The following is an 18318-nucleotide window of genomic DNA, read 5'->3' on the forward strand; positions in this document are numbered from 1 at the left end:
CAGGTGAGCAGTTAGGAGCCAGCAGTCCCAGATTGTGAGAGGGATCCCAGATTGGAGATGGTGCAGGCTGGGCTGAGGGGACCTCCCCCCCCCACCCCACCCCCGTGCACGAATTTCATGCACCGGGCCTCTAGTAAAAATATATTAAGAAACAAACAAAACAAAAAACATGGAAGAAGCACCCTGCCCACATCATTCAGTTGGTTGGAGCATCATCCCAATTCGCTAATGTGGGGGTTTGATCTCTGGTCAGGGCACATATAAGAAGCAACCACAACCAATGAATGCATCAATAGATGGAACAACAAATCCCCCCTTCCTCTCTCTCTCTAAAATTAATCAATAAAATTTTTTAAAAATAAAACATGGAAGAAGCTGGGAAAACAGCCATTGCCTCCTATAACCTTGGTCCATAACAATCGTTTGTTAATAATTTCTAATAATACCAACTAACAGCACCAGATAAGTATGTCCAAAGCCAAGTGAAGAAATTTGGAACTGTTTGAATAGGTATTAAAGGGAACATTCATTGTAGACATGACTGTTTCACACAAATCCATGATGTAATATTCCACATTGTGAATGGATAACTGATCTAGCCTTCTCAAACGGCTATCCTTGAAAAGTAAAGTTCCCCAACTTTTCCTAACAAAGAACATTTTATTTCCCAGTCTTTTGCTTATTGCGGGTATGTAAGAGCTCCTTGAAGTTAGGGAAATGTACCATTCATCATTTGTATTTCAGGTACTCAGTATAAGACCTGGCATATAAAAGTGTCAGGAAATATATACTGAAAGAATGATTATTTAAGCCACTGAAAGTGAGGCTTCTGGCTTCTCTCCCGTCTTCACCTCAACTTGGGGTGGGAGAAGATGGAGGTTAAACTATGTGGTGAAAGCAATTATCTTAGAGATCAACCAGGCACAAATTCAAGATTAACTGCTAGAATAACTGGCCTAAGGAAAAAAAACCAAAAAAAAAACCAACCCTGATAAATCATTTAATTTCAAAAGTAACTTCAGATTGAACAGCCCCAAAGCTAGAATTTATAGTTCCAAAAATCTTCCACTGATTTATTGTGGTCCACATTAGAAAACCCTACATTAACACAAATATTTTGTGCATCAGAATTATGAACAGACGGAAATCATTTCCTTTCACCCACAACTCTACATCTCTGGCCTTACAGTGCTTCCATGTACAAGGAAAAGAGCAATGTTTTATTTCACCGTCAACATCTAAAGTTGGCCCCAAGACAACTCTTTCTCCATTTGGTCTACATTCCACACCTTAGGGTCAGGACCAGGAATTGGCAATGAGGAAGAGACCAAACTAAGCTGGGAACTTGTCCGAAGAGAGAAGAATCTGCTCAATCCTAAAATTTCAACTTTCTTCCTGTCACAGCACTTCTTAAAAACACATGAAACAATGAGTCAGATCTCAGTTGGCCCATAATTCTCAGGACCAAATACTAAACTTCTTTATTGGAGAGAAATTCTTCACATTTTTACCAAAGCTACTTCAAGTATTTAAGTAAAGTTTCATTAAAGTGCTTGCTATTACCACATTTCTACTTGCCATATTTATTTTAGAGGTCCCTGTGCAATTTTTTTGAACCTTTGAGTCACCTTTATTCTTGTTTGCTTACTTGCTAGATACAACAGAAGAAATAATTTTTAGAGCTTGACATACCATGACTGGATTTTAATAGACTATTTTTGAAATCTAGTATAATTTACATAAATGTATCAGGTATTATTTCCTATAATCTTTCCCTAGAAGACAAAGACTTATAAATTATTACTCTTCAGTTATATAATTATATTTAACACATATATGTATGCCTATTACACTGAAGGTTCTAAACTAAAGGAAAAGAACTAATGTTTAACATTAGTTCATTCAACAATTATTTATTGAACGCTTATCATCTGCCAGGCACCATTATGGGTAGAGAGTGGTTAACAAAATAGACACGATCCTTATATTCATAGACCTTACAGAAATTGTGTTTGGCAATTCTATATCTATTTGACCTCTATCAGTTATCTCATCTCCCTAGTATTTTCAACCATTTCCTCTTTTATGGCTCTTTCCTAACAATATAAGTTCAAGGCACTCTCAACTTTAAAACTGTGTATGTCTTCCCTTAGTCTCAGTTCCTTCTTAGCTACCTCCCTCTTTCTCCCCCATTTTATAGTCATATTTTCTAGAAAGAATTATCTGTATTAACTCAGCTGACCAGAATCTGGTCACTCCACTGAAAATGCTCTTTCCAAGACCATCACTAAATCCAATGGACATTTTTCAGTTCCTATTTTACTTAGCTTCTCAGCAAGGTTTGAAATTATCAACCAGTTCCTCCTTGAAACTCTTTCCTTAGCTTTCAGAATTCCACATACTCCTGTAATTTTCCTCTTGTCTCTAGCTGCTCCCTCTCAGGCCCCCTTTTTTCTGACAATCCTTTAAAAATGGCTATCCCTTAAACAATGCTTACTATGTGCCAAGCACAGTACTAAGCATTGTACATACATTAATTCATTTAATGCTCTACAGCCTGACAGGTTGGTTAGCTTCATTTTGCTGATGAGGAAACTGAAACACAGAGAGGTTAATTTGCCCAAGGACCTAGAGTTTTACTTTCTGTCTTTCTTTCATTCTATACATTCTCTCTGTATGACTATGTCTACTCAATTAATTTCCTATTTTCTTTGATTCCAAAATCTGTATCTTCATCCCAGATAATCAGAATATTAAGCAGGCACTGGGCCATATTCACTCTATAGAGTGTAGCATGTTGTAGGTACACATCCGATCTTTGTTGTATGAATTTATATTATCTTTCTTAGTATCTATCAAAGTAGTAGGCATTTAACATGTATCTGGGGAACTGACCTGAACCCTCAATATAACCCCACAAAGTAGGCGTTACATATCTAATTTAAAGATGAAGAAACCAAATCTCAAAGTGTTTAAATAATTTGTCCAAAGCCATGGAGGAGTATTAAGCAGCAAAGCCACGACCCATGCTCAGGACCACCAATTCTCAAAACCCACATGCATTATAGTTCATCACTTCCCTGTGCTATCAAGGATATCAAAGATGAACAAGATCGATACTGACTATGGAGGATCAATTGCTCTTGGATGGAAGGTGAGGGGATATCAAATTAGGAATAGTTTTTTGAAGGAAAACATTTGAACTGGTTCTTAAGAGATGGGCAGAATTTAGACCAGCAGAGACTAGGGTAAAGGAGTAATGAGGGGGCACAACAAACATTTCTGGTGACAGTGACAGGATAAATACATGAGAAATAGATTTATGGGGAGTCCACTGGGGTTTTCAATATGGGTTGTGGCTGCTATTTTTCACCTTATGATGTACTAATAAAACCAGCCATGTGTCTTACTGCAAGATAAATGGGGTTTTACTAGACCTGGCATTCACTCTTAAGAGGCAGCCACTGTGTAAACATCTTACAAAATCAATTCGTAAAGAAGCCCACAAGGAACATTAAGGAGCTCACTTGCTGCAGTTCTGCAAGTTGCTTTTAAGGATGTCATAGTCGGTATTGAACAGAGGCCCACTGTCCTTTAGCATGGCTTTCTGGATGCTGTACACATGGACGCTGGCAGTCACAGCTAGCTTGGACTTCACTGCTACAAGTCAACAGGAAAAGCAGTCTGTTAACACACAACCTTCATAGCATGTGGGGACTTTAACAAGAAACCCTTCTGCATTAAAACCATTTACAACCTGTGGTGGTCCAAAAAGCTCTAAAAGGCCAAATAGCCACATACTGGTATACAGTATAACATCACCTCTTCTGTCTCCAACAGGGACGTTATGTATGACAAGGTAGGTGGTGGTGAGTCAGTTCTAAGCACAGCACCTGTGAAGGTATCACTCATCCAGTGGACACTTAGTAAATACTAATGAATGATTGATGATGACTGTGATTTTTTTTTTTCCAGTCAGGCAAGATTCAAGATTCTTACACTCTAGCATATAATGAGAAAGCAACTCTATAACAAATACTACTAACCAGGTGAGTATGCAAAGGAAAAACACAAATGAACATCAGAGGAACAAACTTTAGGTTCCATAAAGGAAAGGACTATGCCTAACTTGTTCCAAGTCTCTAGTGACTAGCCCAGAGCTTGACACAGAGTATACACTATGTATTGGTTATCAACTGAATGAATCTTGCTTTGCCTACCAATGTGGGAACTCAGAAAGAAAAAAGTAGACAACTCCACCCTCCTGAATACATCATATTAATTTGTAATAAAACAACTCCACCAGCAGGAGTCTTTCTTTATAAAGTATAATTGTGTAGCCCTGGCTGGTTTGGCTCAGTGGTTGGAGGATCAGCCCGTGGACCCAAGGGTTCAATTCCAGATCAAGGGCATGTACCTCTGTTGTGGGTTCCCTCCCCACCCCCCGATCTGGGTGCATGAGGGTGGCAACCAATCAATGTGTCTCTCTCACATCGATGTTTCTTTTTCTCTCTCTCTTTCCCTCTCTCCCTCCCGCCCTTCCTCTCCCCTCCTTTCCTCCCTCCCTCCCCCTTCACCCTCCCTTTCACTCCCTCTAAAAATCAACTGAAAAAATATTCTTGAGTAAAGATTTTTAAAAAATAATTTTTTTAAAAAGTACAATAATGCAGGTTTTGTCTTGAGGCATAAGTCCAAGATCATGTGGAGCCCACTGCCTGTTATACAATTCTTCTGAATTGAGTTTTTAAAAAATAGAACAATAGCAGTTTGAAACCGATAGACAAATTTAATTTAGAAATTATATTGTCTTTCTGACTTTAGAAAAGATTCTTTTTCTATCTCTTTTTCTATCTAAAAAAAACTGTTACAGAACACAACACATTTAGAGAATACTATCTTTTTACAGTTGATTAGATGCTCCATATGGTATTCATGATAGTTTTTTGTATGTCTGTCACGAGTTTTGAAATCCTGTGATTAAAGTGCTTTACAAATGTTAGCAGCTATTGACTTTAAAAATGGGAAGTTAGGCAGACGTAGTATATTTTAATGTTTCAGAAACTACTTATAAAAAGCATATACAGATTTTCAGTTAAACAGTTAACTATATTGTATGTAAATGTTAGGGGCAGATTTTTTTTTTTTTTTAGTGTACCTACATTGATGCCATAAAAGTAAAACTTGCTAAATTGCTAACTTACCTTCCAATTTATCTTCTCTCACTACTGCAACCTTGTGGCACTGTAAGGAAATAACACTTCATTAATGTTAAGTGCAACTTGCGATTTTAAAGTTTCCTAGCCAATAATTCAATTGCACTTGGATGTAAAATTAGGAACATTAAGTACCCCTGAAAATATGTTACAGTTTAATAGTTATAGTCATTTTTAACTTGCTTATATTAAAACTTCTCAGTGAGGTTAAGTGATAGAATATAAATATCAATACAATTTTTTTAAAAACCCACAGCATCTCAAATCAGTGCAAAGAAAAGAGGACTTTTTAATAGATAATGTAATGAGAATTACTGTTTAATCACATGGAACTCAATAAAAATTGGACATGTCTCTCACACCATAGAACAATAAATTCTTAATGGATCTGAGATCTAAATGTAAAGAATGAAACCAGCCCTAGCCAGTTTGGCTCAGTGGATAGAGCGTTGGCTTGCAGACCGAAGGGTCCCGGGTTCGATTCTGTTCTGGCCAAGGGCAAGTACCTTGGTTGCAGGTTCCTCCCTGGCCCAGCCCTGGTCAGGGCTCCTGAAAGAGGCAACTAATCGATGTGTTTCTCTCACATCAATATTTCTCTGTGTCTTTCCCTCTCTCTTCCACTCTCTCTAAAAAAATCAATGGAAAATATCGTTGGGTGAGGATTAAAAACAACAAACAAACAAAAAAAAGAATGAAACCATATAAGTACTAGAAGAAAATATGGGCGAATTCTTCGATAAACTAATATGATCTGAAAATGGAGAAGTTTCCTAACTGTAATTCAAAAATAATAAAAATAATCCATAAAAATTGACAACCAACTTTTAGATGACTAAAAAATAAAAACTTTAACCAAAGTACAAAGACAAATGATAAAGTAGAAAAAAAGTCCGCAAGTTACATCACAAAGGGTTAATATATAGCTTCTAAAATAGAGAAAACAAAGACTAGCAATCCTTTAAAAAATGAGCAAGATGTATGAACAGACAGTTCACAGAAAAAGAAATGCAAATAACCCTGAAACATATGACAAGTGCTGTGTGGAAACAGGCATTCACGTAACATTGCTGCTGGGAATGGAGAGGTATTTGGCAATACCCAACGAAGTACATAAACATCCTACTTCTAGGAATGTAACCTTTAAACACACTGGCAAAAATATAGAGAACACATATACGCTGAACTATTCACTGCAGCACTATTTGTAATAGCCAAATATTATAAATAACTCAAATAACTGTCAATAAGTGACAGCTGAATAAACTAAGGAATATCTACTAGAGGCCCAGTGCACGAAATTCATGCACGGGTAGGGTCCCTAGTGGCCGCCTGCCGCCACTGCCACCAGCCCTGCTCCTTGGTTGAACTCCCGGTTGATGGGACAATTTGCATATTGGGCTTTTATTATATAGGATGTAGGATCATGTGGCTGTAAAAAGAATGCAGAATATTTCTGTAGCTACTATGGAGTAACGCTCAGGATCTACTATTAAGTAGAAGTAAAAAAAGCAAAGTGCAAAATAGAATGTAATGTATAAAAATTATCTTAAAAGGGGGGTTATATGAATATAACTAGTTGGTGGTTTAACTACAGAGGAATTATTTCAAGTGATTCTAAAACATAGACTGATTGTGCATCTCTAGTAGGATATAGCCTACAGACAAAAACAACTGCAAAGAAGTGAAACTATTTTCAGTAATTGTATTGTTTCTAAAAATATTGGTTTTGCTTTTCTAAATCTTATATATTTGGCTAAAGCAGACACATATTTATGTTTTTGTAGGAACCGCCAAAATTCACATCATAAAAGAGCAATATAAAATCAAATAGCCTTTTTTTAAAAAAATGTAATTGTAAATCTAAACAAAACAGGCATTCTTAAAAATGTCATATTCTGCAAAGCTATATAATAAAAATTACAGAGCTTAAGAGAAAAAAAGCATTAGGAACTAACTACTCAAACCTATGCAACTTTGTATTAAGAGCCCTAAAAGTAATAATTTCTACCCTCGGAAAAAACTTGGACAACCCAGAGAGCTCAGTGTGGCTATATGCTGCTTCATGGGATATTGAAAATGAATAAAAACAACTCAGTGGAAATGCCAGCTTGCAGGTGCTAAAACAACGCACACCAGAGTAGAACTCCAATTCAGTTGGTTCCTATTAAAAGGAGGACACAGGAGTAAGTTCGGTATTCACAAACCCAGAGCCTGGCTGAGGCTCAGCCCCTGTGCTTTTTAGCACTTAAAGAAAAAGGAAAAACATGGCTAGTTATTGAGAGCAAGTTCTTCTTTATAAAAAAATTCCAGCCAATAGCATGCAGAAAGAATGACAGAAGTAGAGCACCACCATTTTGTGAATTAATGATGTAGGCCAGTGGTCGGCAAACTCATTAGTCAACAGAACCAAATATCAACAGTACAACGATTGAAATTTCTTTTGAGAGCCAAATTTTTTAAACTTAAACTATATAGGTAGATACATTGTTATTAACTTAATTAGGGTGCTCCTAAGCTGGCCTTTGCTAAAAACGTCCTCAATCTGATTGAGGTACGTTTGCTGAGGTCGACCCCTCCCAACTCTCCCATACACACTCGTCTTGTATACTTGTTTCGTCTATCTCCTTTCCGAAAACCGACTTCTGCGCATGGGCCACGAAGTTTCAATCGCACTGTACGTGCGCGCCCGCACATGGTATTTTGTGGAAGAGCCACACTCAAGGGGCCAAAGAGCCGCATGTGGCTCGCAAGCCACGGTTTGGCAACCACTGATAATCTCAGCTAAAATCATTAGATGAAAAAAGCTAGTAGGGAATTTCATAAAGGATGGACCAAGCTGACAACCTCTAACAACACAAAAAGAACCAACGAAATGTCCCACTGAAATGTGCAAATAGTTCTTTAGGAGACTCTCTGGGATGAGATTAGAGGGAGGCTTTTACTTTCTATGTATTGTTAAACATGTTTTACAAGAATCACGATCACTGAAAAATAAAAAGTCTAGTGTTGTTAAAAATCCATACAAAGTCTCTAATGTATCTTTTTCTTTCTAGAAACACTTAAAACTTAAAGAAGGAATTAAAAAGAACAAAACTTGAAATTATGCTTAATATTCTGCCTTCCCATAGGAGGCCTCTCTTTAAGGAAAAAAACATGGGTAACATCATCCACACTTGGTCAGTCATTCTAAGGGTTCCACAGAGCTGCCCTGTGGGGCTGTGAGGAGGGTAAGTACAGGGCTTCAAAATCCTCACAATCACTTCAACTGTGGCAATCCTACTCTCAGTATATTCTTTATATTAGGATTCTAAAGATTTCATTTGAAAGCATTCTACTGCTTAAAAAAATATTGGCAGAACTTAAATTTAAAAATAAAAGGCCTTTATAAGCAAGCCACAGCATAGAAGTTTTTAACTGATATCGGTTACACATCATTTTGAAAAATAGTCTCAAAAAAATGCAGTGAGGAACACAATCTAAATGCACTTTCAGGAGTTTTTCCAGGCATCTCCTGAATCCCAAAGACCATGCATGCAAAGTTCCCAATTTAAGAACCTCTGCTTAAGTGGCTTAGAATAAAAATCTACAACTTTATCTTAAAACATAAGTTCTTAACCTTAAGTCCTGCTCCAGAAGACATGTGAACACTTACAATTTTATGAATTCTTTCAGATTCTCAAAAATAAATAAATAAATAAATAATCAGTGGCCAAAAAAATAAAACCCACTGCTTTAAAGAAACACAATGATTTCCAGGTAAAGAATTGACTATTACTAGACTGAAGGCCGCCTTCAGAAAGACAGGAGAGAGCTAGTTAACCCTGGAAAGGGAAAGGAGACAGCCAAATGCAAACTCTGGCAATCCTATCTAATAAAAGACAAAAAGGGTAATTGACCGTATCTTGGCTACTCTTCCCATTGGCTAATCAGGGCGATATGCAAATTAACTGCCAACAAAGATGGCGGTTAATTTGCATACATAGGCTCCAAGCAGTGGAGTGAAGACAAACGTACCCGAAGCCGCCGAGCAGCGAGGCCTCACGCCCCGGGATCAGTGGAGCCGCGAGGCCTCACACCCCGGGATCAGCGGAGCTGGGAGCCTCACGGCCCCAGGATCAGCGGAGCCACGAGTCCTGACGGCTGGGGGCGGGGGGGCTCTGGCCGGAGCCCAGCCAGAGCGAAGGCCTGGGTCCCGGGTGCCAGAGGAAAACTGGTGCCAGCAGCCAAGGGAAGGGAAGGCCTATTGCATGAATCTCTTCGTGCAACAGGCCTCTAGTATCTATGTAAGAGCCATACAAAGAGAGAACTCTGGTGCCAGTTTTATTTCTGAGAGTAAATGAACCAGGTCTGCTTAATTTTGTGTTCAGGCATATAATGACATCTGATTCTCCACTTGCAAATATCTTGATTATCACCTGGCTTGCCAACTAACTTACCAACAAGGAAAGAAATTTGCTGGTCAGAGAATATAAGGATTTGATCCCCCAACAATTTTGTTTCTCCTTGTAAATCACTAAATTGCCATTCTAGTTTTATATCTCATGTGCTTGGGACTCTGTTGCTATAAGACCAATCCAGTCAGTATTTTGAGAAATCAAGCTTCTTAACGTACGAGTCTGAAGGAAAGTCAAAGGGAAGAGGAACACATATATTAGTGGATCTCTGAGGAGCCTTGGTCCTTGGGCTACGTTCTGTAGGGGCTGATGGTAGTGGAAAAAGCAAAAAGAACCTTCAGTTAGGAGGTTAGGGGAAGTGAGAACAGAAACAATGTGCCTTAGAGGAATCAGAGAGGAGGAATTATCAAAGTTCCCAAGGATCAGTCTGGTGCAGAAGGAACAAGTTATTGCAGCAGAGCTTCCAAGTCATGGGAGTAGCAGAATGATCCCTTTGCCCCTCGGAGGGACATGGAAGTAGCTAAGAGAAAGTCAGTAGACCTGAAAAAGTTTTGTGGTCAGGATGATGAAAATGCAGCAGTGACCTGAGTTGAGGGGTGACCAGACCAGAAGACATGAATGAGAATAAAGATGTTCCCAACCCACACCTCTGCATTCTTAGCCCCCATCCTTCAGCCACTTAGACATAAGCCTACTGAAATGAATGATCAATATCAATTTCATTTAAAAAATAATAAAATTATACTTCTGAACACCTGCGTGTGTGACTTGACATTTGCACAGGATGGAAACTAACCATCATTTTCCCTAATACATCTTCAAGAGGAAGAAAGAGAAGTAGCAGAAGCAGTCTCCTAATGTCTTGCTGCCGAGGAAAATTGCTAATAATGTTATAGTCTCTGCATCACAGCCAAGATATTACCAAAACTTCTCAGAGTTTTAAGTTTAGTCTAAAATTCAAAACAATCACCTACAGGTAGCTTTCTAAAACTTCCATAATACTAAATCTTATGTTCCCCTTCCCCCCACTCCATGTTATTTGACAGTTGATAGCTCAAACATATTTAAGCTCATTGTAAGATTCTGAGAACTTACCAAATGTCCATTCTGAACAAGACTGCCAGACACTAAATAGGTGACATGCAGTTGGGCTCCTGAATTTTCCTTTCGCTTCCTTTCAACATAATCATACAGCATCCTGTTCCAAACAAAGGGCACAATAAAGCCATTAGTAAGAGTTTTTTACCTCATCAACTTTTAATTTGTGACTTGCAAGTTAGGTATATTAAATCTGACAGTTCATCAAATTTTCTACAGAATTTTCGCTCAGTTTATGGACAGAGAGTTAGACTGGGGTCACTTACTGAATTGGCACAGTGACCCAGTTCATAACTGAAATAAAAGAAATCTAGTAATAGGCCCAGAGAGAGTGAACCTGCAATAAAACAGTAACATATAATGAATAGAACACTCAACCAAGAATAAGTTCAGTCACTATGTGATTCTGGATAAGTTAATTTTTCTAGGTCTCTTAATATCCTGAGGTATAAACAGGAGGGTACTATATAGATTAGTGATTCTTTTCCATGGGATTCATTGACCATCTATAACCCTCCACCCCTCAAATTGGGAGGTAAAATGTGTTTTTATGCAGGGAGACAGTTCAGGGTTCTCAAAAGGGTTCCAAAACATTAAGAACCACTAAGTACATGATCACAAATGTCCAGCTTTGAAATCCCAGTTTTATAATCACTCAGATTCAATGCTGTTTCAGAACTGCAGAATGAACAGCTTACTCCCACTGCCCAGTGCTCTGAGTATCCATTAAACCGAGACTGTCAAACACCTGATATAGAAATAATGCTGCTTTCAGTAACATCCCTAAATTCATTTTATCCTTATGATCCAGCAAGTATCAGAGGTTGGCTCCCCTCAATAACTCACAGATTAACAAAAACAACAAAAGAGATATATCATTTCTATCTTTTATTTCAAGAAATATATACAGAGTCTCTATAATATGTCAGACTTCTGCCAAGAACAGCTAGAAACTCAAACTCAAAAATTCCAAGGGAAACTCAACCCTACACGGTTGACCACTCTCTTCTTGAAGCATCTGCTCTCTTAGCCTCCATGATCCTGTGCCCCAATGAGTCCCCTGCTACCCAACCCTCTAACTGCCCTGCTCCATTTCCTGCACAGACTTGATTACCTCCTCCTTTTCCATAATAGTTAGGGCTCTGTCTTTAGCTATCTTTTCACTCTGTATATTAGTGACCAACCATCTGGGTTTGCCTGGATTTGAGAGGTTTCCTGAGGCATGGACTTCTGATGCTAAAATCAACAGTCCTGGGCCAACCAGGATGGTTGGTCTATTTCATTCATCCCCATGGCTTCACTAATTCCTGACAACAACATCTGCCTAAGCCACCCAAGCCAGAAATCTGGGAGTCATTATCCTTCACTTCTCCCTTTCCAGTGAGTTGCCAAATCTAGTCAGTTCTCCTTCCCAAGTAATTCTTGATTCCATGCCCTTTAAATCTCTTGACTGGACTATTTCAATTCCAAGTGTCAATTCTGCACCCCCACTCCTTCATTATCCACAAGGCTGCCACAGGAAAATGCAAATCAAGTCATTAGGTCAACAAAACTTTACTGAGTGGCCAGTTCCTGTTCTATGCCTTAGGGAGAAAGCAATAACAAAGCAAAGTTCCTAACCTTTTAGACCTTACACTGCAGAAAAGAGAGACAAACAAATAAGTAAATGTATGTTGAATGGTAGCAAATCTATAGAGGGAAAAGTAAGAATAGAGAGTGCCTGAGAAGAACTTTTGCTATTTTATATAAGGTGATTAGGAAAGGCCTCATGAACAGAGCCCTGCAGGAAGTGAGGAAGCCACCACTGTGGATATCTTGGGGAATAATGTTCCAGGCAGAGAGATCAGCGTATGCAAAGGTTCTGAGGCAAGAATGTAGGCAAGGTCGGAAGAACAGAAAGGAGGCAAGTGTGCTGACACAGAATAAGGAAGAATAGTGGTGGCAGAGACAGCCAAGTGCCAGGGCTTTGTGGCCCTGTGTAGAACTGAAAGCAAGGAAGTCATCAGAGGTTTAGAGCAGAAATACTATGACCTCACTTTTAAGAAGGTTCCACTCTGACTGCTGTGTGTAAAATACACTGCTGATAGGTAAGGAAGGAAGCAGGGAGACTAGTCAGGAGGCTAATGCAGTAACCCAGGCTAGAGATGATGGTGGCTCAGATGATGGTGGTCACAATGGAAGTAGTAAATTAGTGGAAAAATTCTGGGAGAACATAAAGGGAAAAACAACAGTATTTCCTGATGGGTATAAGAGAAACAGGAGTTATGAATGATTGAACTAACCAGCTCAAAGAATAAAGTTATCATTCACTGAGATGAAGAAAAGCAGAAGTAGGTGTTGGAGGCAGAAATCAGGAGTTAGCTTTTGGGGCTTGGTAAGTCTGAGATGCCAGTTATTCATTAAGTGATGTTGAGAAGTAGTTGGTATTCTTGTCTTTAGTATTATACTTTCGTCAAAATTTTTCAGTAGCTCTCCATCCCCTAAGGATCAACTTCAACTCCCCAGTAATGACATGTAAGACGCTTCTTGTTCTGGACCCCCGTATCTCTCACACTCACACTATTTTCAGTCTTACTGAGGCAGGATAAGGAGCTAGGTAGATTCCTTGGCAAGTGGAGTGGGTAAACTGAGGCAGAGAGCTGAACAAACTGGCCAAGCAATTTATAGCCAGATACAGAAGGTCACCTCCCTAGGGATAACATTTAGGCCTCAGTTGTATTTCAGCTCGCAGCCCAGAAAAGCAGCAAAACCAGGTGGACGACACCAGAACCAATGGTAATGACTAACAACTGCCTGCCCTGGCACTGACCAGTCAGTAAGACCGTGACCCTGGTAAAGCACACCTGGAAAACTAGTGAATATTCTACTAAAACCCTCCCCTGAGACCTCTCCTAAGATTCCCGCCTACAAGAGAGAGAGAAAAAACCCCAAGACAAAGGACCCAGCTCATGCTTTCCTTTGGGGAGCACCCCCTCCCCTTCCCCTTTCTCCTCTTCTTCCCCAAGAGGCACGCATCTCCTAAACTCTAAGGGTCCCCAAGAGACTTGCAACCAGGGGAGCAATGGGAAACGGCAGTTTGTCCCGGGCTAACCCCCTGAACCTGTCTCCAAAGCCCCCTTTTCTCTGACTTCCCAGTGAGCTAAAGCAGCCCAGCCTGGGCTCTCCTGGTGCGTTTCCTATGCTAAGATCGTCCTTAATTCACTGTTGTCAGCTTTAATAAATGTACCCTCATGGTCACCTGGGCTCATGTTGTGAAATTTTTACTGCACAAAGTCAAGAACCCACACACTATGGGCTGGCCCTAGGCAGGCAGACATGTTCAGGGCCAGGTCCCCTGTCCCGTAACATCATGAAACATTCTGCAGTTCCCCTTGCTCCTTTGTATTCCCTTTCTTCTGCCTGGAATGCTCTGCCCAGACCTCATCTACCTAATTCCTTACACAGACAGCAGATCAGTTATCACCTCCTATGTGAAGCCTTCCCTAAAACCACAGGCCGGCAGGACACCCTGCCATCTAAGCTCTAACAGGGTCTATCCCATATCTGTTAGAGCACGTACCACGCTGTTTTCTAACTGCTTATATATCTGCCATCCCTAGTAGGCTATAAGCTCCCTAAGGACAAAACTGTACCATATTTAGCATTTTTATTGATCGCTCTATCTTGTTCTCTTTAGTGTTTCCTTCCATGCAGCAACTGCATTAGGGAAAATAAGGTAACACAAATTCATGAACATTTTCGTTTACTTATGCTAGTTAGGACCATGCTAATAGAAGAAATGATAGGCAGGTGCCATGCCCAAGATGCTCTCAAGCTTGCTGACTAAATCTTTTGTCTACAAGTCTATCATCACAGACATCCTCTAAGTATTTATCTCTCCAAATAAACTCCAGTTCTTTTATATTAACAGGGAGGTCAAAACTGCACAAACTCTTTTTGAAAAATGTCATTCTGCATACCTTCTCTAAAACATGTTTATCTCATTTGATCACACAAAACATTTTACCAATAAAATATGCAAAATATTCTTAAATATGAATGGAAATATATATGAATTCTTATAAGATGTCCTTCCTACAGATATGATTAACTATATCGTCTCATTTTAATTTATTAATTTTCCCTCCTGATCAGATCCACCCATAATTTTTACCAGGACAAATACAGTGTATAGGGATTCTGCCTTCCCTAACCTAATTTAATTCCTTCACAGTATTTTTACAACTTGAAATTATCTTGTATAAATCAATGATGGGAAGGACCTTGTCTATCAGGTTTGCTGTTTTATGACAGAGCCTAAAATAATACTAAATATATAGTAAGAACTGAAAAAAATACTTCTTTAATAAATCAAGCAAATCAATACCAATCAGGCCCAATCACTGCCCTCAGTGCCAGCAATGATACTTTACATGCTTCCACTACAGAAAAAGCCAATAGTAGAAAGACTAATACTGTATGATTTCACTCATATGTGGAATCTAATGAACCAAATAAAATAACAAGCAAAATAGAAACAGACTCATAGATACAAAGAATAGACTGACAGCTCAGAGAGGAGGGGAGTTGAGGGTTAGGTGAAAAAACTGAAGGGATTAAGCAAAAAACAAAACACAAAAACCACAAAAAAATTAAAGACACAGACAACAGTATGATGATTACCATGGGGAAAGGGGGAGGTAGTAGAGGATAAAGGGGGCGGGGGGATAATGGTGACAGGAGACTTGACTTTGGGTGGTGAACACACAAAACAATGTACACCTGAAACCTATATAATTTTATTAATCGATGTAACTCCAATAAATTCAATAAAAATTTAAAAAATAAAATGAGAATATTTCAAATGTTAAAAATAAATAAGTAAATAAATACTTATACCATCTCTTATATAAAAGGCCCATGGCCATCACGCCATCATGACCAAATGAGCAGCGGCTCTCTCGCCGCGGGGCAGGGCGCGAGCTACTAGCGGTGGAGGGCTACTAGCGGCGGAGGGCTACTAGCAGCGGAGGGTTACTAGCAGCGGAGGGTGGGGCAGCCAGCTGAGGCAAGCAGAAACGAGTTATTCACACACGATTTTGTGCACTGGGCCTCTAGTAGGTAAAATAAGAAAAGGTGACAGGACACTCAAGTCTCAATTTTCTCAACTGTTCAGAGATTGATAACACCCATTAGATTGGATTGCTAACAAGATTATGTGAGATAAGTGTTTGTGAAAATATCTACCATAGGACTTAGTATTCAACAAATATTCATTAGTACCTATTATGTGCCAAGCACTAAAGGTACGATGTGACATACTGTTTTTTCCAAAAATGTCTGCAACAATGTCACCCATCCCACATGCTCTTCTATGTCCACCCAGAAAGAGGTGGACTCCATCCCCTCCTCTTGAATCTGGGAGGGCTAGTGACTCATTTAAACCAAAAGAATAAAGTAGACATGAAACTGCTTGACTTTTGAGGCAGACAGCGTCTGCCTTGTGCTGGAACACTAGCTTTTAAAGTCCCAGGTTGCTGTGTAAGAAGTCCAACTACCCAGAGACACCATACTCTGATGAAAGCCCGGGCCATACTAAACAGACCACATGCAATGTCTGGTCAACAGCCTCAGCCAAAGGCCAGCATCAACTGTAGCCACAAAGAAGCCTACAGATGATAGGGCTCCAGACACTGGGGATTCTCAGCTGAGGCACCAGACACCATGGAGCAGAGATAAGTTATTCTCACTGTACACCACCTAACTTGAAAATGATAGAGTAGTCTTATTGTGAGGACTGAGGGGCTTTTAACATATTAACAAGCACCTGGTACACAGAAACCTTAAATATAGTGATAATTATTGGTGTAAGAACTAAAACTACAAAACTCTTTGAATAAAACAGAAGTAAATCTTCTTGACCTTGTGTTAGGTAAAGCTTTCTTAGACACTATAGAAAAGCACAAGCAACAGAAAGAAAATAATATATTGGACTTCTTCAACAATAAAAACTTTTGTGTTTCAAAGAACACCATCAACAAAGTACAAAGACAAGAAAGGAAGAAATTTTTTGCAAATCATGTATCTGATCAGGGTCTAGTGTCCAGAAAATATAAAAAACTCTTATAATTCAACAATAAAAAAGACAAATAACCCAATGAAAAAAACGGGCAAAGGATCAGAATAAATATTTCTCCAAAGATATACAAATGGCTAAGAACATGAAAAGATGATCAAGCACCATTAGTCATTAGGGAATTGCAAATCAAAACCATGATACCACTTCACACCCATTAGGATGGCTAAAATTTGAAAAAGACAGATAATCAAGAGTTGAAAAGAATATGGAGAAATTGGAACCCTCAAACATTGCTGGTGGGATTATTAAATAGCATAACCACTTTGAAAACAATTTGTCAGTTCTTCAAAATGTTAAATATAGATTTGTCATCTGATCCAGGAATTCCAATCCTAGGTATATACCCAAGAGAACTGAGAATGCATGTCTCCACAAAAACTTGTACTCAAATGTTTATGGTAACATTATTTGTAACACCCAACTGTGGAAACAGCCTAAATGCACATTATCTGATGAATGGATAAACAAAATATGGTTCATCCATATGTTCTGGGTTGAATTGTGTTTCCCAAAAAGATATGTTGACCTCCTAATCACCAGCACCTCAAAATGTGACCTTACTTGGAAATGGGATCTTCGCACATATAATCAGTTAAGATGAGGTCATACCAGAGGAGGGTGGTATCCTTATACACTGGCCATGTGAATATACAAACACACAGGGACAACAAATGCCATGTGACAATAAAGGCAGAGCGGGGGTCATGCAGCCAAGAATGCTAAAGATTGCTGGCAGGCAACCAAAAGCTGGAAAGAGGCAAGGAAGGATCCTTCTCTACAGGTTTCAGAGGGAGTATGGCCCTGCTGACATCTTAGTTTTGGAATTCTAGCCTCCAGGACTGTGGGACAACATAATTCTGTGATTTTAAACCACCAAGTTTGTAGTACTTTTGTTATAGCAGCCCTAAGAAACTAGTAGCACCATATAATAGAATAATTCAGCCATAAAAAGGAATGAAGTACAGCAGGTCTTCAACTAAGGCCATTTAATTATCATATTGATGACATACTGTAGGAACTTAACTCTTGTTTATTATATCATCTAGCCTATGGTGAAACTGGTTTCATTAGAAGCCATTTCAGATGATGTTAAGTGAGGACTTACTGTCCTGATATGCTACAACATGGTCAAACCTTGAAAACATTATGCTAAGTGAAAGAAACCAAGCATAAAGTTTATATACTACATGATTTCATTATATGAAATACAAATAAGCAAATCTACAGACAGAAATATATATCAGTAGTTGCCTAGGGTTGGGGGAAGAGGAGGCAGGCAAAATTGCAGGGAAATGGTGAGTGAATGCTAAATGGATACAGGATTCCTCTTGGAGCTGATGAAAATGTTTTAAAATTAATTGTACAACTCTTTGGATATACTAAAAGCCACTAAATTATACATTTTCAGTGGGTGAATTGTATAGCATGTGAATTCTCAATAACGTTTGTGTGTGCTTTTTTAAAAAAATACAAAATAAATATATATGACAGAGAG

The 18318-nt window shown here is 39.0% G+C and overlaps 1 protein-coding gene across 2 annotated transcripts in view; it reads right to left on the minus strand.

Moving 5' to 3' along the window:
- Positions 1-18318, minus strand: part of POLD3 (polymerase (DNA-directed), delta 3, accessory subunit) — a 59139-nt gene that overhangs the window by 37059 nt on the left and 3762 nt on the right. For both annotated transcript variants that reach the window (XM_014540420.1, XM_005867073.2), the window contains exons 3-5: positions 10703-10805; positions 5202-5241; positions 3528-3660 (exon numbers count right to left, since the gene is read on the minus strand). In XM_014540420.1, coding sequence (XP_014395906.1) covers positions 3528-3660; positions 5202-5241; positions 10703-10805 — 276 coding nt within the window. The remainder of the gene's footprint in view (positions 1-3527; positions 3661-5201; positions 5242-10702; positions 10806-18318) is intronic.

Source organism: Myotis brandtii, unplaced genomic scaffold (assembly GCF_000412655.1).
Source record: "Myotis brandtii unplaced genomic scaffold, ASM41265v1 scaffold244, whole genome shotgun sequence".
In the NCBI taxonomy this organism is placed as follows: Eukaryota; Metazoa; Chordata; class Mammalia; order Chiroptera; family Vespertilionidae; genus Myotis; species Myotis brandtii.